A 21,674-nucleotide genomic window follows, 5' to 3' on the forward strand; every position below is an offset into this window, starting at 1 on the left:
GAAACTTAATGAAATATTCCCACGTTCAAATGGATGCATGGCTTACTAATAATTACATTTACTCTGTCAAGACTTAGTTCTGTGACCCACTATTTACAAATTCATTGTCGAGGGTCTTTTGGGCCAGAATTGCTTGCTTGCTGGGCCTGGGCCCCAAAAACCGCCCTTACAATTGGCGCCGTCTATGGGGAGAATTTGTGTCTTGACAAGTGAAACAGTAAGAAATGGAAGGATCAGGCCCGCGCCAAACCGGACATGCAGATTCTCAATCGCAGGACAATTTTTTAAATATCGAACGAGGGAAAGACCAAGATAATCAGCGAGAGGGCAGCGTGAACACCTCTCACACGAGTAAAAGTCGCTCAAAAGGGAAGGATCATGCATCCCATAAGCAAAACGATCGAAAGGCTTTACAACAAGAGATTGATGATTTGAAGAAAAAGCTGCGCCGAGCACAACAGAAACGTCCTTCACCCGGCTCGGGCAGTAGCAGTGATGAGGATAACGAATACCGGCGAAGATCAAGAACCCCTCCAAGCGAGACTTTTTCCTATGAGGAAGAGAGGCCTCGCAAACGCAGCCACAAAAGCCCATCTTACCAAGGCCTGGCCAACAATGCCATGAGCAAGGCTTTGGATCGCATTTCCCAGTCGCCGTTCACAAGTAGAATAGAGAGGGCAGTGCTTCCTCGGCGGTTCCATCAACCAACGTTTGCCATATACAATGGTCGGACCGACCCAGTAGAGCATGTGAGCCAATTCAATCAGAGGATGGTCGTCCACTCTAGAGATGAGGCGTTAATGTGTAAGGTATTTCCATCCAGCTTGGGACCTATGGCGATGAGATGGTTTGATGCCCTCCAGCCGAATTCCATAGATTCCTTTAGGCAGCTGACGCAGGCTTTTGGTGCCCATTTCATCACCAGCACTAAAGTCCCTCGGCCCCTCGACTCCCTCCTGTCCTTGTCTATGCGGGAAGGAGAGATGCTGAAGGCCTACTCAGACAGGTATTGGGAAACGTATAACGAGATAGAAGGAAATTATGATGACATCGCCATCAGTACGTTCAAAAGGGGCTTACCGACAGAACATGGCTTAAGAAAGTCCCTCACTGGAAAGCCAGTCACCAGCGTGCGCCAACTCATGGACATAATTGACAAGTATAAAAGGGTCGAGGAGGACCAGCAGATGGGGAAGGGTAAAGCGAAGGTCGTCCCTCAGGAGAGGAGGGACTTCAGGTCGAAACGATTTAACAACAGTAACAGGCCGAGAAGGGACTATATAGAGCAACCCGGATCTACTGGGGCTCAGGCAGTCCATGCTGTGTTCCGAGAACCGCTTCACAAAATCCTAGAGAAGGTGAAGTATGAACCTTTCTTTCAGTGGCCGAACAAGATGGCTGATGATCCTTTGAAGCGCAATCAGAACCTGTATTGCGCGTACTATCAGGAGCCAGGTCACACCACTGATGATTGCAGGAACCTGAAGAACCATTTAGATCGGTTCGTCCGAGAAGGGAAGCTGAGACATCTGCTGCATCGCCCTGAAGGATGGCAGGAACCATCAAACAATGAAACTAGACAAAGTACGTTGAGGCCACCCATTGGCACAATCAATGTCATTCTCGCCGCACCTGGAAGGACAGACTCTGTCCCCTTCAGGGTAATGTCAGTGAACAGTTTCCTGACTGAGCCAGACGATAGGGAATCCAAGAGAGCTAGAGTGAGTGCCACGCCATTAATCGGGTTCACGGAGGAAGACAAACAGGGAACTATTCAACCCCACGACGATGCCCTAGTCGTCACGCTCAGAATAGGAGGTTATGACGTGAAAAGGGTGTTAGTTGATTAAGGCAGCGCTGTGGAAGTAATGTATCCTGATTTGTATAAGGGGCTGAACTTGAAGCAGGAAGACCTGTCGCCATACGATTCCCCCCGGTCAGCTTTGAAGGAAAAATCGTCATCTCGAGAGGCATGATTAGGTTGCCTGTGCAAACAAACTCGGATGTGGTAGAAGTGAACTTCATTGTCGTAGATGCATACTCCCCTTACACAGCTATCGTGGCCCGGCCATGGCTTCATGCACTGGGGCTGTGTTGTCAACCTTGCACCAAAAAGTGAAGTATCCGTCAGGAGGTCAAATCAAAGAGATAATAGGGAACCAGGGAATGGCTAGGCAATGCATGGTGTCAGCAATCTCACGGCGGCCGAATGACGAACCTTCCACTTCAACCGAGAACGACTTATAGCAATCAATGACCCCGGTCCCAATTGCGGGTAGTGATGGACCGGCCATGGAAGTGAACTGTGAGGAGCTGGAGAAAGTACTCGTCGGATCAGACCCTGAGAGGTTTTTTCAAATTGGTTCAGAATTACCGCCCCAGGAGAAGTCCGTACTAATTGCTTTTCTCCGACAGAAATGTAGATGTGTTTGCTTGGGACCCCTATGAGGCCCTCGGGGTCGACCCAGATTTCATCTGCCACCACCTTAATGTGAATCCGGCTATAACACCTAAGAGGCAGACTCCTCGACGACCGTCAAAAGAACATACCAACGCCGTGAGAAGAAGTCGCAAGATTGAAGAAAGCAGGGGCTATCAAAGAGGTCTTCTATCCCGAGTGGTTAGCCAACACGGTAGTGGTGAAGAAGAAGAGCGGGAAATGGCGGGTCTGCGTAGACTTCACAGACCTAAACAAGGCGTGCCCAAAGGATCCCTTCCCTATGCCTCGGATAGACCGGTTGGTAGATTCAACTGTCGGATACCCTAGAATGAGTTTTTTAGACGCCTTTCAGGGCTACCACCAGATACCCATGGCTACCGAAGACCAGGAGAAGACTGCTTTTGTCACCCCAGTTGGGAATTATCATTATAAGGTGATGCCCTTTGGCCTGAAGAATGCTGGGTCAACCTATCAAAGGATGATGACCAGGATGTTTGAACAGCAGATGGGTAAAAGCGTTGAAGTGTACATAGACGACATGGTGGTTAAAAGCAAGGTGGTTCCCGACCATCTTGAAGACCTCGGCAACGTTTTTCAAATACTGAGAAAGTACAAACTACGACTAAACGCAACCAAATGTTCATTTGGAGTGGGATCAGGAAAATTCTTAGGTTATATGGTGACTCACAGAGGCATAGAGGTTAACCCTGACCAAATAAGAGCCATTCATAGCTTACAGCCTCCTCGGAACCCTAAAGAGGTCCAGAAGCTCACTGGTATGATAGCTGCATTAAACTGTTTCATCTCGCGCTCAGCAGACAGGTGCAGGCCATTTTTTCTCCTATTACACAAGTGGAAAAGATTTGAGTGGAATGAGGAGTGCGCTATAGCTTTCCAACAGCTAAAGGAATACCTCACCCAACCACCGATTATGTCTAGTCCCGATGCCAACGAGGTTTTGTTTGCCTACATCGCAGTAGCCCCACATGCAGTAAGCTTGGTGCTAATCCGAGAAGACAACGGCACACAACGACCAGTCTATTACGTTAGCAAATCGCTGCAGGAGGCAGAAACCCGTTACCTTCCCCTCGAAAAGGCTATCTTGGCCATCGTACAGGCCACACGGAAGCTTCCCCACTACTTTCAAGCACACACTGTAGTAGTGTTAACTCAACTCCCCTTAAAGTCCATCCTGTGCAGCGCCGATTACATAAGCAGAATTGCAAAATGGGGAACGATTCTGGGCGCCTTTGACATTAGATACATGCCTCGCACCTCTGTAAAAGGCCAGGTTCTCGCTGACCTAGTGGCAGAATTTGCGGAGCCTACACTAGAAGGAAAAGAAGTGTCGGTATTACTAGGGGCTGATGAGAAGGTGATCAGCACAGTTTCTCCGCTTGGTCACACTTGGTGGAAAGCATACATTGATGGCGCAATGAATCAAAGGGGCTCAGGGGTAGGACTTGTCCTGCTCTCACCCGAAGGGATAACCATAGAGAAGTCATTGAGACTCGGATTTTCAGCCACGAATAACGAAGCCGAATATGAGGCGCTATTGGAGGGAATGTGGATGATCTGGAAAATAGGGGGGAAATCTGTGGACATGTTCTCGGATTCGAGACTCATTGTAGGATAGGTAAATGGAGACATGGAGGCAAAGGACGAAAGAATGCAAGAGTATCTGGTTCGGGTTAAGCACCTACAGACCCATTTTCATCACTTCTGCTTGACGCACGTACCCAGAAGTGGGAACACTCATGCTGATTCTCTCGCGATGTTGGCTACCTCCTCGGCTCAGCCCCTTCCTCGAGTCATTTTGGTAGAAAAGCTCGTCCGTCCGTTAACGGAGAAGGCCAACGGGATCGGAGTACACAACATCAGGATAGGACCGAGCTGGATGGATCCTCTAGTACTGTACTTAAAGCACGACACCTTGCCAGATGATAAGGTTGAGGCTGACAAAATCAGGAGAAAAGCTATTCGATTCTGGTTGTTGGAGGACTCCAAGCTTTATAGACGCTCGTTCTCGGGGCCGTATTTACTGTGTGTGCACCCAGAGGCTACTGAACTCATCCTGGAAGAGTTACACGAAGGAATTTGCGGAAGTCACACGGGGGGTAGGTCTTTGTCTCACAGGGCCTTAACGCTGGGTTATTGGTGGCCGAGCATGCATAAAGAAGCCCTGGAGTATGTGAAGAAATGTGACCAATGCCAGAGATTCGCCCCAAACATATACCAGCCTGGTGGAGAGCTGAACCCATTGTCCAGTCTTTGGCCATTTGCGCAATGGGGACTAGATATACTCGGACCGTTCCCCACAGGGAACAAGAAATTTCTTCTCGTCGGCGTCGACTACTTCACCAAATGGGTTGAAACTGAGGCGCTGGCAAACATTAGGGACGTCGATGTCAAGAAGTTTCTTTGGAAAAATATTGTCACCAGGTTCGGCACCCCACACACCCTGGTGTCGGACAACGGGCTACAGTTTGACAGCAAAGCTTTCAGAAGGTACTGCAGTGAGTTGGGAATTGTTAACCGATACTCCACACCATCTTACCCACAGGGTAATGGACAAGCAGAAGCCATCAATAAAACCATAGTGAATGGGTTGAAAAAGAGACTAGATAACGCGAAAGGAAGATGGGTTGAGGAGCTAGCCCATGTCTTGTGGATATACCGCACTATGCCTCGAAGGTCCACAGGGGAAACCCCTTTTTCAATGACCTATGGAGCCGAGGCTGTCATTCCCTTAGAAGTGAACTTCCCAATACAAAGGACTACCGCCTTCTGCCCCACTGCCAATGACAAACTTTTGGAAAAGAGCTTGGACCTCATCAACGAAAGAAGGGAAGGTGCAATGGTCCAATTGGCTTACTATCAGCAGAAGCTCAATCAAAGTTACGACGCCAAGGTAAAATCCAGACCATTGGCGCCAGGGGATTTGGTACTGAGGAAGGTCCTGGGCACCGCGAGGAACCCTGCATGGGGAAAGCTCGGACCAAACTGGGAGGGACCGTACCGTATCACTTCCGTAGCTAGCATAGGAGCCTACCTTTTGGAAGACTTGGATGAACATGTAGTGCCACGCCCTTGGAATGTAAATAACCTGAAAAGGTACTATTATTAATGAAAGATATAATTCTTGATGCCGTATTACTGCGCAGCCACTTAATCTAAGTGTTAAACAGAACCCAAGTCCTGCCTGGCTCCTCGGACCACAGACTTGGGGGAAATTAACCGTTAAGCCATTCTCGTTAAGTGTTAAACAGAACTCAAGTCCTGCTTGGCTCTTCGGACCACAGACTTGGGGGAAATTAACCGTTAAACCATTCTCGCTAAGTGTTAAACAGAACCCAAGTCCTGTCTGGCTCCTCAGACCACAAACTTGGGGGAAATTAACCGTTAAGCCATTCTCGCTAAGTGTTAAACAGAACCCAAAGTCTTGCCTGGCTCTTCGGACCACAGACTTGGGGGAAATTAACCATTAAGCCATTCTCGCTAAGTGTAAACAGAACCTAAGTCCTGCCTGGCTCCTCGGACCACAGACTTGGGGGAAATTAACCGTTAAGCCATTCTCGCTAAGTGTTAAACAGAACCCAAAGTCCTGTCTGGCTCTTCGGACCACAGACTTGGGGGAAATTAACCGTTAAGCCATTCTCGCTAAGTGTTAAACAGAACCCAAAGTCCTGCTTGGCTCCTCAAACCACAGACTTGGGGGAAATTAACCGTTAAGCCATTCTCCTTAAGTGTTAAATAGAACCCAAGTCTTGCCTGGCTCTTCGGACCAAGGACTTGGGGAAAATTAGGTTCGCAGCCATTTCGCCTAATTATTAACTATCGTTCTTTTCACGTATTCATTTGCTTATGCTTGGTTCTCAACAGTTAGTGACGGAATAGACGTCCATTCATGATGAAAACAAAAGAGAAGAAAACAATGATATTTGAAGGGAAATAACCTTTATCATTAAAATCCAAAAGTGGTTCTGTTTACAAGCATTAGCAAGGCAAAACAAAACAAAATACAAAAGATAAAACAAATAAAATCTTACACTACTTTCCTAAGAGCCTTGAGCAGGAGCGGGCTGGTCATCTGCTGCTTGGGTCCCCGAGGCAGTCTCCTTGGCCTGTGCAATGATCTCACTAATACAAAGGCTGTCCTCGGGTAACTTGCCCTGCGCGGCCTGCTCCGTACCCCTAGCCTCGGGAATGGAGGAGTCCGTTGGAAGAGGCTCTGCGGAAGCAACTTCGTCAGGAATCTCACGTATGTCCTCTGGGAAGAAGATGTTCTCAGCCTTCCTGAGATCGGAGTCTGCCGGGACAGCTGCCCGATCCAGGGCTACACCCCAGGACGTGGTGATGTATTCCCTGCAAACGGTGGCCACTTCCTCGGCCAGCCTGACCTCAGTATCATGGACTCCACGATCATACGAGGCCGCCACAACCTTCTCGGCAGCCTCCCTGGACAAGCGGGTCTCCTCCTTGGTTCTTACAAGCTCAGCCTTGAGCGTTGAAACTGCCTGTTTCTCCGTCGTGAGTTTCTCCTTAGATTGGCGGAACTGTATGCGCAGATCGTCAGCCTGCTTTGTGGCATTCTTAAGGCCGGCCTCCGCGCTCGCATGAGCCTTCTTTACCTCATTTATTTCATTATTCAGGCGATCAAAATCCTGTTTGAGATCGCCAGCGGTCTTCTCGGTGGCAGAGCAGGACTGAGCCTCCTTATGCAAGTCTTCACGAGCCTTCTTGGCCCATTCCTCAGCAATATAAATTTGTTGAGTGACCTGCGCCTAAAAGGAAATAAAGACCTTGTTAAAACTTGACGATAAGAGGGTACATAATATGAGAACGAGATAGAAGGTTCCATTCACCATGGCCATGTCCCTCTTCAATGACATGAAGATGTCTGGTTGCCGAGTATTTCTGAGAACCTCCATATCACGAGGCAAGAGAAGAGGCTGCTGCAAGGCCTCAGCCAAAAATGATGTCTGCTCTCGTTGGGATTCCCACAGGGTCGCATCCCAGGAGATCGGAGCGCCGTCTAATTCGAGCTGTGGCGACCATGTTCGTTGTTCCCTCCGGATGGCCGCCTCATCTCGGCTATCGATGGACCTAGTCCTCTTGTCTCGGGGCTCCTTCGTCTCCTTGTGCTTCTTCTGAGGCCGGGCCTTTTCGCGGCCAATCTCTCCCTCCTCCGGCTCTTCTACAGGCCTTTTTCACCTTAAATTAGGCATAGGCTGTAGCGCCACATCCGATGTGGGAGGGAGAGGAGGAGTAGGAGCCTTAAGGGCAGTTTGTTCATTTGAGACGTCCTTAAAAGATTGCCCCTTGTTCCTGTTGGATAGAAGGCTCCTGAGGCCAGACCTTGGTTTCAGGTCCATTCCTTCTTCCTCAGTCTCTTGGCTGGTATCAACTTGTGCAACGACTAAACCAGGGTCAGGAGCTGCTGAAGCACGGTCTAAATCTGTGTCGGAGTCCGAGAGCTCTACTACCCTGGCCGACACCTCTCCCTCGTCAGCAAATTGAAACTGGTCTATTTGTTCTTCTAGGGATGAATGCGAAGAACCAGCCTCCTCCTTCGAGACAATCGCTGCAGGAAGGGCGCGCTGGGCAGGCAGCTGAATGGGAGGTAAGTCTGTCGAAGCAAGAAACTCTGGTATGCATACGTCAATACGTGCCAATCTTGGACTACCAGCCCTTATAGCTTGACCAGCGTCTACCAAGGATCGAGTAAGGGGAACAAAGTCCAAAATCAAAGGAGCTGACCGTAGTTGTCCGTCCTCGCTTACGAAAATCTCAGATCTCAGGAGGTAATTTAGAGCCGGGACGTTGTTCGCTCCTCAAATCTCAGATCTCAGAATGTTCGCTCCTTGTCTGCAAAGACCGTTAAAAGGGTTACGTTAGTCCAAGGAGGCATGCAACCAAACCAATAATTTAAAGGGATAATTACACATTACCCACCTGTGGTTTACCTCTAATTCTAAGTGCCTACCCGTGGTTTGAATTTTGACACTTTGCCCACCTGTGATTCTCACCGTTATTGTGCCGTAACCCACCTCTCTACTTTCCGTTACTTTAACACAGAAAATGTAAAAACAAAACCCCAAACGGATCAAAACACTCCTCACATGAAGAACATACACAAACATGGATTGAAAAAAGCAAAGATCAATTTCAATGAAAAAAGCAAAGATCAATTTGGCATCTGAAACTTTTTTCTCTTTACATATGTTTAGTATGAAGCAGTAAGTTTTTCAAAAACCTATATCGCTCTCACTCAAATCTTGAATATGAAGAACATACCAAAAATCTGAAAAATTATAGGAAGCTGAACCCAAAATAAAACATCTAAATCATCAATAATAAAAAATCGAAACCCACTGCCCATTGCCCCTGCCACCAGCCACCACAACCCACTGCCATAGCCACCACCGCCCACAACCTCAAACCCCAACCACCAAAACTACAAACAAGTCACAAACCCAAAATCAAACCACAAACAAATCACAAACCCAAAATCAAATCACAAACAACTCACAAACTCTAACCCATAACTGCCGAACCACCAAAACTGCAAACAAGTCACAAACCCAGGCAGTGAAACCGAGTGGTGGCATCGGGATTTGGTGTCTCTGTCGGGTTTTGATTCAGATTCTAGGTGTTTTGGGTGGACCGATCAGACCCATGCCGAACTCCAAGCAATTGACCCACGCCGCTACCAAGAACTCGAAGAAGGGTGCGGTTTCGTCGCCGCTGAATCCGGTACTTTCGTGTAAAACCTCATCGTCTTTGGCGCCCCAAGTGTCGAAACGGGAAGCTTTGATAGAGAGAAGCAAGAAGCCGAGCCGGTCGGAGTTGGGACCGGTGGGGAAGAAGAGAAGGAGGGAGTTGGAAAGAGGGAGGCGAAGGAAGGAGAGCTGCCGTTTGCATAATGCTAAATCCGTATCTCAAAGAGGGTTTTTTTAGCTAATGGCTTTGATCGATCCACGTTCAAGTGAGTGGAGACTTTTGCTAAGTTCTGGGAATTCTTTTTTTTCTTTTTTTTTGAGAATGAGTAAGTTCTGGGAATTGATTACAACTTTTGGCTAGTTTAGGTAATTAAAAGAAAATATGTCGCCACTTCGATCAATTTATTATTTAAATAAATAAATATAAATGTAGGGTTGTTAAACTTTTGTTAACAATAGCTTTGTGTATGTTCTTCATGTGTTTGTGTATGTTCTTCATGTGACTAGTGTTTTGATCCGTTTGGGGTTTTGTTTTTACATTTTCTGTGTTAGAGTAACGGAAAGTAGAGAGGTGGGTTACGGCACAATAACGGTGAGAATCACAGGTGGGCAAAGTGTCGAAAATCAAACCACGGGTAGGCACTTAGAATAAGAGGTAAACCACAGGTGGGTAATGTGTAATTATCCTTAATTTAAAAGAAAAAGAAAAAAAAAGAAAGAAAGAAGGGGGGGAGAGCTCAAAACTAAGGTCCTCTCCACGAAATCTAATTCTATGACACCCCACCTGGCGTTCCTGCCCTAGTCGGACAGTGAATGCCGTCGTGCCATGGTCCGGAGACGATCAAATGGTCGTCCTTCAAGCCTTTGCTGGACTTGGGAAGGCAGGATATCAACCTCACTTCGTCGGTCCTGGACTTTAAGTAGTATGAGTCGTCGAGCTTATGGCATTCATAGAGATGAACCACGTAGTGCCATGAAAGGCCGAGGTTCATCTGGTCGTTTAAGGCGTCTGTGCACCCCAAGATCCGGAACAGGTTCGCGGTGCACTAGTGGGGGGCCAATCTATGACCACGTAGGTAGTCCCTAGTTATTCTCCCCATTGGAATCGTCATTCCTCCTTCCACGAAAGCTATCATTGGAATTGCGACCTCCCCTGTTCTCCTCTTGAACAAAATTTCCTCCTGGTGGCAATACTCTAAACCTACCTTCGGTGGAATACGATACTTCGCCCTGAAGCCCACCATACTGGCCGGAGAGTCTACCATTTTTTCAAGCCTACCCATCCCCTCTAATCCTAGACAACGTGAAGGCAGTTTGCCTAAAGAAGAGTAACGAAGAAGAAGCGCGCACTGGTAAGAAACTTGACGGAATCTTCAAGAGAATGACGGCGAAGGTAAGAGCGTGTTGAAGGAGAAGGCACTGAGATGTTCTGAGTACTGGAGTGTTCGTCAAAAGTGAGGAATGAACGCCTTCAAAACTTTATATACTCAGAGGGAGTTGGACAGACACACTCCCGCCTAGAGCAAATAAAACATTGTCCACCGTTGATCTGGTCTCCAACCGTTAGATTGAAAGGGCGTAAAACTCCAAAAAGCTGCAATTAATTCCCCTCGGGTCATTAAATGCCTTCAGCATTAATGAGGCACGTGAGGGCACACCCCCGCATGTGTGAAGTAGGAATCCACAACGAACTGTCCAGTAGGTATCAAAATCCCGCCTTTCCTCCTCAGACCAAGAAGAAAGAGCCGGAATTTTGAGGGGCTATTATGGGGGTAAAATTCATCAAACAACAGTGGGCCTTGGTACCCATGCGGAGCCCAGCCATAAAAGGAAGTGAAGACACGGCCAGAGAACTCCCAGCCCAATCCTGTTGGGCCGGGCTTGTTTAAGGGGCGTCCGAGGAGGAGTGTCTCCTCGGACGCACCAAATGGGAGTCCAACTCACACCCTTTACATGGTGAGAAATCGTCCCAAATCAAAGGGAAATGCTAGACGTTCAGGGGGCAACCACAACTGCCGCATTAAATGCAAGGAAGCTACTTTTCCAGCCGCATTAATGTAGAGAGGACAGGAGAACAATATTATCTTGGCCAGTGCAACTCACAGAAAAGAAGGAGGATGTCCTATGGGACAGGCACTCAAGTAGAGGCCCAGATGGTTAACAAGTGTAGGGCCATTATCAATTGAAGGATGCTATATAAGAGAAGAAAATCCCCATGACTAAGGGATCGGGAAATTGGAGAGAAAAAAGCAAGGAAAAGAGAAAGAGAGAAAGGAGTTCTGTAAACAAAGCATAAGATACAGCCCCATGGATTGTTACTCTAGGAAACTTAATGAAATATTCTCACGTTCAAATGGATGCATGGCTTACTAATAATTACGTTTACTTTGTCAAGACTTAGTTCTGTGACCCACTCTCTACAAATTCATTGTCGAGGGTCTTTTAGGCTAGAATCGCTTGCTTGCTGGGCCTAGGCCCCAAAAACCGCCCTTACAGACACAATTTGGTTCCTAAGCTCAAAAAGAAAAAGGATCTAGGTTCAAAGAGCCCAATACAATGAATTTGTAGAAAGTGAGTTAGAAAACTAGACTCTAATGAGTTGGGTAACAATTATAATGTACCAGATGACAATAAAGTAAAGATAGACTGGTTTTATCTAAAGAAAATCGTCCTCGGCACAATTCAAGGAAATCAGTTCTTGTATATATCTCTTGAATTTGATTACAAGCACCGTTCTTGTTGCTACAGTATTTTTCTCTTAATTCTCCGATCCTTTTCCCTCAAGGTCTTCTTTCTATTTTATACTATCTTCCTTTTTTCATCTCTACTCTCCACGTGTAGATTAGATTACTGGTGTTGATCCTTGTCCCATCAGCACCCTCTTGAAATCTTTAGGAGTAGATGTAAGACTGAAAATTACTGTTCAGGTATCACTTCCACATTAATGCAGCCAAAGAGTTAGTTGTAGAGTATTCAATGCAGTGGTAGCAGCTTTCTCTTAGATATTTCATAATTTCCCTTTGTCCTGTTCCTTCCTGATACTTATCCTTAACGGTGGAATCACCCGGAGCGTTACTCTTGATGGCAGACTGCACCTTTTGACCTCTGTTTTGCTCAACCAAAAAAGCATTCCTCCTCAGACCACCTTCTTGGACCATCATGACTAAATCCCTTTCTTTATTCACTAATGCCGACTTCCATAACAATGTTTACCCGTCCTCGGACTACTAAGAGTCCTTGGACCAAGTCTCTGGCCCAACATATACTACTGGGCCTATCATCCCTACAATAGCCCCTCGAAATTCTATTCTTTTGCTCCCTAGGTAGAAAGGAGAGTTTCGATATCACTACAATTATCTCGCCCTTATCACACATCATCTCTATGTGTGCAGGTATCTTTTTAACTGCCCAATGCACGCTCCTGACTTTTTGGCACCCAAGACGCACCTTTATTAAATTTCTGCAGCTCCATGTTCCCTACATTCTACAATGCGATGCGGATCCAACGGCTGGGGATTTTATTGGAACTCGGGTGGGAATTTTCTCGCTTATCCTTCTCTATGATACAAATATTGTTCGAACATTTTTCACTCCACTTTTGCACTCATTCACTTCACTTGCGCACTTACTCACTTCACTTGTGCCCTTACAAATATCAAGAGCTAGTTCGAGGAGAGTTCTTATCTTCGCATAAGTCTTTTTTAAACCTCTTCATATATTTCTCCTTCTACTTTTCTTTTAACAGAGCGCTTCCCTCCTCGGCCCTTCTATTTTCTCCTTATCTTCTTAGTACCTTCAATCCTCTCTCAGCAATGGGTAGATTTGCTTACTTGGTAGACTCTGCAGAGAGTATAGAAAGCTTTAAAGCTCAATATAGGATCCCGCTAGGAGTCTCCATTAGGTATTGTAAGGAAGGGGACTGGCACACTGATTGGCAGGAAGGAGAAGTAGTAATCCCAATGATTACCTTTATAGAGGGAGGGATAAGAATTCCCATGGGCATAGTCACTAGGGATTACCTTAGGGTTCACAGATTAGCCTCTACCCAATGTGCCCCAAACATGTTTAGGATTTTAGGTAGCGTAGACGCCCTAAATGAGAAAATGGGTCTAAACCTTACCCACCACGATGTCAATGGGGTCTATAACCTTCACCACTTAAATGGGTAGGGTTACTACCTAAAAACTAGGTACCCTGAGGTTAGACTCATTTCATGCCTTCTTGACTCCAACAAAGGCATGACTAAAGATTTCCTGATCATTTCAGGGGAATAGTATGATGGCCTCCCCTGCCCAACGAGAAAGGGGAAACCAAGTGGGGTTTTAGGTCTAGGTTTATTACTTGAAAGTCGCATATTTTTCCTTTGACATGTTTTGTACCCATTTGTCCATGTTTATGCTTGCAATTGAATTTTTTCCTTTGATTTGTGCCATTTTTTGTTGACGATGTTTCTTGTTTTCTGAATGGTTTTGCAGAAAAGAACGCCATTGTTCCAAATTTCTATCTTGTCAACCAACCGAGCTTAGACAAGATACTAAAGGCCAAGGTGTTCGTTCACAGTGACGATTAGCTAAGAATGGCACACCTAATCCTAGGCTACACTCCACTCTCGTCCAGCTTTCAAGCACTGAAGTAAGTGATAAAGGCGAAGGACCCATGCTTGCAATTGATCAATGTCATTGTGCCTGGCTTTCTTAACCTAGGTCCGGGACCACAAGGTTTGCTGAAAGTAGAACCAATCCTTCAATGCAAGTCCGAGGACGAAATGATCCCTTCTCAGCCAACTCTAGAGAGGAAGAAGAAGAAAAAGAAGAAGAAAAAAAAGGAAAAGTAGTTGAAGTGCTTGATTCCAAGGACGATTTCGAGGTCTTCAATTGACCCGAATCCCTAGAGGTTCCTACTAGTGACTTCAGTCACTTGCCTTTAGCCTAAGTAAGCCAGACGCAAGGAGAACCCTCCATTCCAGAAGTCATGGGGATACAACGTAAGCCCAGGACTGGTCTTGTGGAGGTCATGGTGTCCCAAGTTGGGAGTAAGGTGCAAGAGAAGACTACTTAGGCCAAGCTTCCTCCCCCTTCGCCTACTCAACCTCTCCGACCTGACCCTGTTGATCACAAAAGGAAGAGGGATCAGAAGAGTCACGAAGTGGTGGAAGGAGGGAAGGGCCCCTTCCTTAAGGAGGTCGAGCTTTAGAAGGAAGCTAAGCAAGCCAAGGTAGCACAAACCTTGGTGGATAAGATAGGTGACTCCCAAGTTGGGGTCCTCGCCTAGATGCCCGCTCTAATGCTGGACGGAGCTGCCCTACCTGCTAATGCATCCATCAGGTATTTCCAAGAGGGGAGGGCAGGATATGTTGCTAATGCCGTGAAGTAGGCCTTACTACTCCCCGGAGATATGGCCGACCTGAGGTTGATAAGGAAGCACGAAGTGTTCCTTAGTCTGAAGAGAGACCTCGCTTTGGTAAGTCCACTAACTACCCTCCTTATCCCATTATCATAGTAATAATTTCTTTTATACTTGTACTTATACTCGACTTCTCTAACCTATGTATTTTCTTGTCTTTCATTTTATTACATTTTTTTTACAGGCTATCCAAGCTGCCCACAGAGTTGAGGAAATAGTTATTAGCTCTCACAAATCAATGAAGGAAGAGGAGGCTATGCACGTTGCCGCCATGAAAGCTTTTGAGTTAGCAAAGAAAAAATCACAAGAGCTTAACACCAAGCTAGCTGAAGCTGAACGGGACAAGAAAAGCGCCGAGGCCGCTTTAAATGGGGTGGAAAGGCAGGCAGAAGTTTAGTGCAAGTAGCTCTGACAGGCTGAGAATGAGCTCTCCACAGCCAAAAGCCAAGTTAAAGTCTTGACAAAGAAATTGAAGGAGGCCGAGAAGGCCAAGGAGCAAGTTGAGTAAGACAGATACGACATAGGTGTGGCAGAGACTAAGGAAGCCCTCAACGCTAAGGTCTCGAAGGTGTGCATATTCTACTACCTCCAAGTGTGGAACGAGGCCTTCGACCAAGTTGGCGTTGAGGCCTCCTCTGCCCTTAGGAGAGTAGAGAATGTGTACTACCCTCCAACCATCCATGTCTCGGGCTCCAAGGCTGACACTGCCTTCAAGGAGGCAGATGAAGGCAAGGAAATCCCAACCAAAGATCTTCTTATAGCCAACATCTCCCCCCAAGGAGGTAGAGCAATCCAAGGATGCTGAAAAGGCAACAGACATTACTAAGGAAGTGGCCCATGATGCCACCCTGCCTTCAGCTGCCTCCAAAGACCCCTCCAAGGAGAAAGAGGCTTCCTACAATATGGAAATTGTGTTGGCAACTCTCCCTATACCTACCAAGGAAGACCTCAAAGGTAAAGGTCCAGCATCCTCCACGACAGCCTCCACCCAGCCTCCCAAGACTCCAAATAACAAACTTGTAATAAAAATGAAGCCATAAGTTGTCCTCTTTTTTTTTTTATCTGTCATTTTTGTTTCCAAGCTCTGTAATCCATTCACTCTTTTGTAATCTATTTGCCTTTTTCAGAGGCTTAGCTTAATGATAATTGTAAGCTTTTCTTTCATACTTGTGATGTTTATGTGGATCCAAACATATTTTCTGTTTCATTTAACAGTTTACCAACGTGACAATGAGATATAGCTCCATTTAGTTATCCGCATAAGTGGTAGCATAGTTACCACACCTCACATGATCAGCAACAGGACAGGTTAGACCTGCTAAGTCCACAATCTCAACAAAGTATAACCGTAACCTCAAAAACATACACAATAGTAGAATATCCATATATGTCTGGCTTCACCTAATTCTTCACTTATTAGTAAGTCTAAGGAATTGGGGGTGATAATCAATTCTCACACACATCATAAATACACTTGCAAATGCTTTAAGTGATACTCATGAATGTCTATTTGATCATATCACCACAATGAAGATCTTTTCCATTCAACATGGCTGGTTCTATTTGATACTTAAATAAATAATAAGAAATATTAATTTACCCAAAGTATGTGGTCCGAGAAACCAAGCATGACTAAGGTTCTGTTTAACACTTAGGAAAATGATATGAAGTATTAATTTACCCAAAGTATGTGGTCCAAGGAATCAGGCATGACTAAGGTTCCGTTTAACACTTAGGAAAATGATGTGAAGTATTAATTTATCCAAAGTATGTGGTTCGAGGAACCAGACATAACTAAGGTTCCGTTTAACACTTAGAAAAATGATGTGAAGTATTAATTTATCCAAAGTATGTGGTCCGAGAAACTAGGCATGACTAAAGTTTCGTTTAACACTTAGAAAAATGATGTGAAGTATTAATTTACTCAAAGTTTGTGGTTCAAGGAACTAGGCATGACTAAGGTTCTGTTTAACACTTAGGAAAATAATGTGAAGTATTAATTTACTCAAAGTATGTGGTCCGAGGAATCTTGCATGACTAAGGTTCTGTTTAACACTTAGAAAAATGATGTGAAGTATTAATTTATTCAAAGTATGTGGTCTGAGGAACCAGGCATGATTAAATTTTTTTTTAACACTTAGGAAAATGATATGAAGTATTAATTTACTTAAAGTATGTGGCCCGAGAAATCAGGCTTGTCTAAGGTTTTGTTTAACACTTAGGAAAATGATGTGAAATATTAATTTACCTAAAGTATGTGGTCCGAAAAACCAGACATGAATAAGGTTCAGTTTAACACTTAGAAAGAGTGATTGAAAATATCAATTTACCCAAGGTATATGATCCGAGAAGTAAGGTATAACCAAGGTTCTGTTTGATATTTAAATAGATAATAAGAAGTATTAATTTACCCAAGGTATGTGATTTGCGGAACTAGGCATGACCAAGGTTTGTTTAACACTTAGAAAATAACAGGAAGCATTAATTTACCCAGAGTATGTGGTCCGAAGAGCCAAGCATAACAAAAATTCTGTTTAACACTTGAGCAAATGAGAAGTATAACGCATAATGTAATAAACGAAAATATGGCAAAAAAGACTTTCATTAATAATAATACATTCGCAGGTTATTTACACTCTAGGGGCGTGTTACAACATTTTCATCTAGATCTTCAAGATAATATACGCATATTCCAGCCACTGAGGTGATGCGATATGGCCCTTCCCAGTTAGGCCCTGACTTTTCCTATGTTGGGTTCTTTGCAGTACCCAAAACCTTTCTCAATACCAAGTCTCCAGGCGCTAATAACCTTAACCTCACGTTGGCGTCGTATCCTTACTTGAGCTTATGTTGATAATATGCTAATTGAACCATGACATTTTCTCATCGTTCTTCAATCAAATCTAAACTCTTCTCTAACAACCAGTCGTTATTGCTCGGAGTGAAAGAACTCGTCCTCAGTGTTGGGAATCCAGTTTCTAGAGGAATCACAGCTTCGACTCAATAAGTCATTAAAATGGGGATCTCCCTATTAACTTACGAGGTGTAGTCTGATATGTCCAAAGGACGTGTGATAGCTCTTCCACCCATTTTCCATTTGCATCATCTAGCCTCTTCTTGAGTCTGTTTACTATTACCTTATTGACAGCCTCAACTTGTCCATTCTCCTATGGATAAGTCGGGATAGAATACCTATTTATAGTGCCCGGATCACAACAGTACCTCTTGAAGGCCTTGCTGTCAAACTGAAGGTCAATGTCCAAGATGAGGGTATACGTGATCCCAAACCAGGTGACAATATTTTTCCAAACAAATCTCTTGGCATCCACATCTCTTATATTTGCCAATGGTTCAGCTTCAACCTACTTGGTGAAGTAATTCGTGCCGACTAGCAACCATTTCTTATTCCCTACTATCTTAGGGAATGACCCTACAATATCCAAGCCCCACTAAGCAAAAGGCTAAGGGTTGGAAAAAGGATTAAGGACACCCCCTGGTTGATAAATGTTTGGGGCGAATCTTTGGCATTGGTCACACTTCTTCACATACACTTGTGTTTCTTTCTGCATGTTCAGCCACCAATATCCCTGAGTGAAGGCTCTGTGAGATAAAGACCTGCCTTTTGTGTGGCTCTCATAAATCCCTTCATGTAACTCCTTTAGGAGTAGCTCTGATGCCTCAGGGTGTATGCATAGCAAATATGACCTAAAAAAAAAAGCTCTTGTACAACTTTTGGTCCTCGGATAGCTAAAACCAAGGAGCTTTTCTTCGCATTTTGTCAGCCTTGGACTTTTCCTCGGGCAAGATATCCTTCTTAAGGAATAGCATGATAGAGTCCATCCAGTTAGGTCCCACTCTAATTTGATGAATTTAAACCATCTCTTTCTTCATTTCAATAGGTTTGCACAAGTCCTCAACAAGGATAACCTGAGGTAATCTCTGCGCCGAAGAGGTTGCAAAAGTGGCCAGAGAATCAGCATGGGTGTTTTCGCTTTTAGGTATGTGTAGTAAGTTGAAAGATTCAAACATTGATTGTAAGTGCCTAACCTGATTTAAGTATTCTTGCATCCTTACATCCCTGGCCTCTAACTCTCCCTTCACCTGGCCTATAACCAACCTTGAATCAAAGAATATCTCCATTGCTTTTCCTCCCATTTTCTAAACCATGGTCACTCCTACCAATAGAACCTCATATTTAGCCTCATTGTTTGTGGCCGAGAAACCCAATCTTAAGGATTTCTCAATAATGATCTTTTCAGGAGATATTAAAACTAACCCCACTCCAGATCCTCTTTGATTCGCTGCACCATCAACGTAGAGCCTCCAAGATAAAGGATCTTGCAAAGAGGCCACGCTAACTGATTTTTCATCCATGTCCTGCTTTTCTATCTCTTCTTCTAATGGGGATTCAGCAAACTAGGCCACCAAATCCGCGAGGACCTGGTCCTTGATAGAGGTGCCAGCCATATACTTAATGTCAAAAGCCCCTAGGATAGTACCCTACTTGGCAACCCTTCCAGTGTAATCAACATTCCAAAGTAGTGATCGAAGCAGAAGTTGGGTTAAAATAAGAACTGTGTGAGATTGGAAGTAGTGAAGGAGTTTACGGGTAGCATGTACTACTACCAAAATGGCCTTCTCTAGTGGTAAATAACAAACGTCGGCTTTATGCAACGACTTGCTTACATAGTAAACTGGCCTCTACACACAACTGTCAACCCGTATTAGCACTAAGCTCACGGCATGAGAAGCCACAACAATGTAAGCAAACAAGATCTCATCCACCTCGGGCTTTGACATAACAGGTGGCCAAGAAAGGTATTCCTTAAGCTGCTGGAAGGCCAATGTGTACTCCTCGGTCCTCTTAAATCCCTTCCATTTATTCAACAACTGAAAGAAAGGTCTGCAGGTGTCCGCTGATTGAGAGATAAACCGGTTCAAAGTGACAGTCATTCCTGTTAATTTCTAGACTTTTTTAGGATTCCAAGGTGGCTGTAAACTATTAATTGCCTTAGCCTGATCAATGTTGACCTCAATTCCACGATGAGTGACCATATAGCCCATAAATTTTCTTAAACCCACGCCAAAAGAGCACTTGGAAGCATTGAGGCACAGTTTGTGTTTCCTCAGTATTTCAAAAATATTCCCGAGGTCTCCCATGTGCTCACCACCTTACTCTTCACCACCATACCACCAATATAAACTTCAATATTTTTGCTTAATTGTGGCTCAAACATCCTGGTTATCATCTTCTGATAGGTAGACCCTGTATTCTTTAATCCAAAGGGCATCACCTTATAGTGGTAATTTCCAATAGGAGTGACAAAAGAAGTCTTTTCCTGATCATCCAAAGCCAATGGTATTTGGTGATATCCCTGAAAGGCATCCAAAAAACTCATTTGAAAATGGCTTACTGTTGCATTCACTAGCTGGTCTATCCAAGGAATGGGGAAATGATCTTTTGGACAAGTCTTGTTCAAATCTATGAAGTCCATACATACCCACCACTTTCCACTCTTTTTTTTCACCACTACAGTATTGGCTAGCCACTCAAGGTAATTTAATAACCCTAACCTGCTTAAATTTGGTCACCTCATCCTTGACAGCATCAAAATTGTCCTTAAATGAGTGTCGGGGTGGTTGCTTTTTGGGACGGATTGACATTTAAATGATGATAGATGAAGTTCGAATCCACCCCAAGAGTTTTATAAGTACTCTATGCGAACACGTCAATATTTTTTTTAAGAAACACTATCAGCTCTTCCTTCTCTCAAGGAGGCAACTGAGCTCCGACCTGAAAGAACTTCTCTGAATCATCATCTATAACAATCTTCTCTAAGGACCATCATACCCTTTTCACATCATACCTCCATCTTGAGGGTGACCACCAGGGCATCATCATGTGGCTATATGTCCTAACCTTGTCCTTATCCAAGAAGCTTAATGTTGGTTGGATCTCCATCCTAGCCCTCTTTGGCTCAAGGTTAGAATCCTTGACAGGTGGCCGAGCCACAGACATCACTCTGAGGGGTGAGAACCAATTCGCCCCAAAGTAGTGAAGATGACATTAATTGTGCCCAAAGGTGGCCTTGAAGAAGCATTTCTTTGAGATCTGGATCTTGCCTGACTGCTTTGCCCAATTGACTAGTGTAGAAATTGTTTCAACTTTCCATCTCTGACCAACTGTTCCAGATGATTCCACAAAGTTCTGCAATCTTCCGTGGTATGTCCTCACTCTTGGTGGTATTGGCGATGAAAGCTTTGATTGCGCTTCATTGGGTCTCCTCCCATTTTGTTTAGTCATCTAAATTATGGCTCATTCTTAATCTTTTTCAAGACTTGATGCACTGGTTCCTTGAATACTATGCTAACCACCTGGGTAGCACTAGACTGATTGCCCCGCAAAGTCTCTTTGGGGTTGATTATTGTTGTATCTATCTGACTTGAAATCCCTCCTATCCTGAAGGATAACCTTAGCTTTCCCTTTCCCTTGCTGTTGGTCTTCCTTGACCCGTTTATACTCGTCTATACGGTCCATAAGCCGACATACACTCCTTACAGACTTCTTGGTCATCGACTTTCTCAAATCATGCTTAACAGGTAAGCCAACCTTGAAAGTCTTTAGGGCCACATCATTAAAGTCCCCATCAATCTCATTGAATATCTCTTGGTATCTGTCTGAGTATGTTTTTATGGTCTCCATTTCTCGCATGATCATAAACAACAGGGAGTCTAAAGGCCGAGGAACCCTATTGCAAGTCACAAATCGGGCCTTAAATGCCCTGGTGAGCTCTTTAAAGGAGCTAATAGAACCTTCCCTCAGACAGTCGAACCATCTCATTTCCACAGACCCTAGATTGGATGGGAACACCTTGCACATTAAGGCCTCGTTCCTAGAGTGAACGGTCATTGGGAGGAGTCCTGGACCTGGGATGGTAGCTATTATCACCATCATCATCAAAAGAAGGGTCAGAACTCGGAAGGGTTCCTCTACGTCGCTTATAGCGTAACCTTCTACGCAAACGGTTAATCTCTAGTTGCATGATCCTAGTATTCTTTTCATAAGAGAGGTGACTTCCACCTGGAGACTGACTTCCTCCAGTGTGCGT

General features: G+C 44.8%; 2 protein-coding genes across 2 annotated transcripts; one reads left to right on the forward strand and one right to left on the reverse strand.

Annotated features, from left to right (window-relative positions):
- Window positions 1–4,088: 4,088 nt before the first annotated feature.
- LOC115994706 lies at window positions 4,089–6,337 on the forward strand. Its single transcript, XM_031118939.1, has 3 exons — window positions 4,089–4,808; window positions 5,004–5,537; window positions 6,323–6,337. Exons 1-3 carry the CDS (start codon window positions 4,089–4,091, stop codon window positions 6,335–6,337), a joined length of 1,269 nt encoding a protein of 422 aa, XP_030974799.1.
- Window positions 6,338–20,950: 14,613 nt separating this feature from the next.
- On the reverse strand, window positions 20,951–21,445 carry LOC115994707. The gene has a single exon (XM_031118940.1). The coding sequence runs from the start codon at window positions 21,443–21,445 to the stop codon at window positions 20,951–20,953; it is 495 nt and encodes a 164-aa protein (XP_030974800.1).
- Window positions 21,446–21,674: the final 229 nt, after the last annotated feature.

This window comes from Quercus lobata, chromosome 6 (genome assembly GCF_001633185.2).
Source record: "Quercus lobata isolate SW786 chromosome 6, ValleyOak3.0 Primary Assembly, whole genome shotgun sequence".
Classification (NCBI taxonomy): Eukaryota; Viridiplantae; Streptophyta; class Magnoliopsida; order Fagales; family Fagaceae; genus Quercus; species Quercus lobata.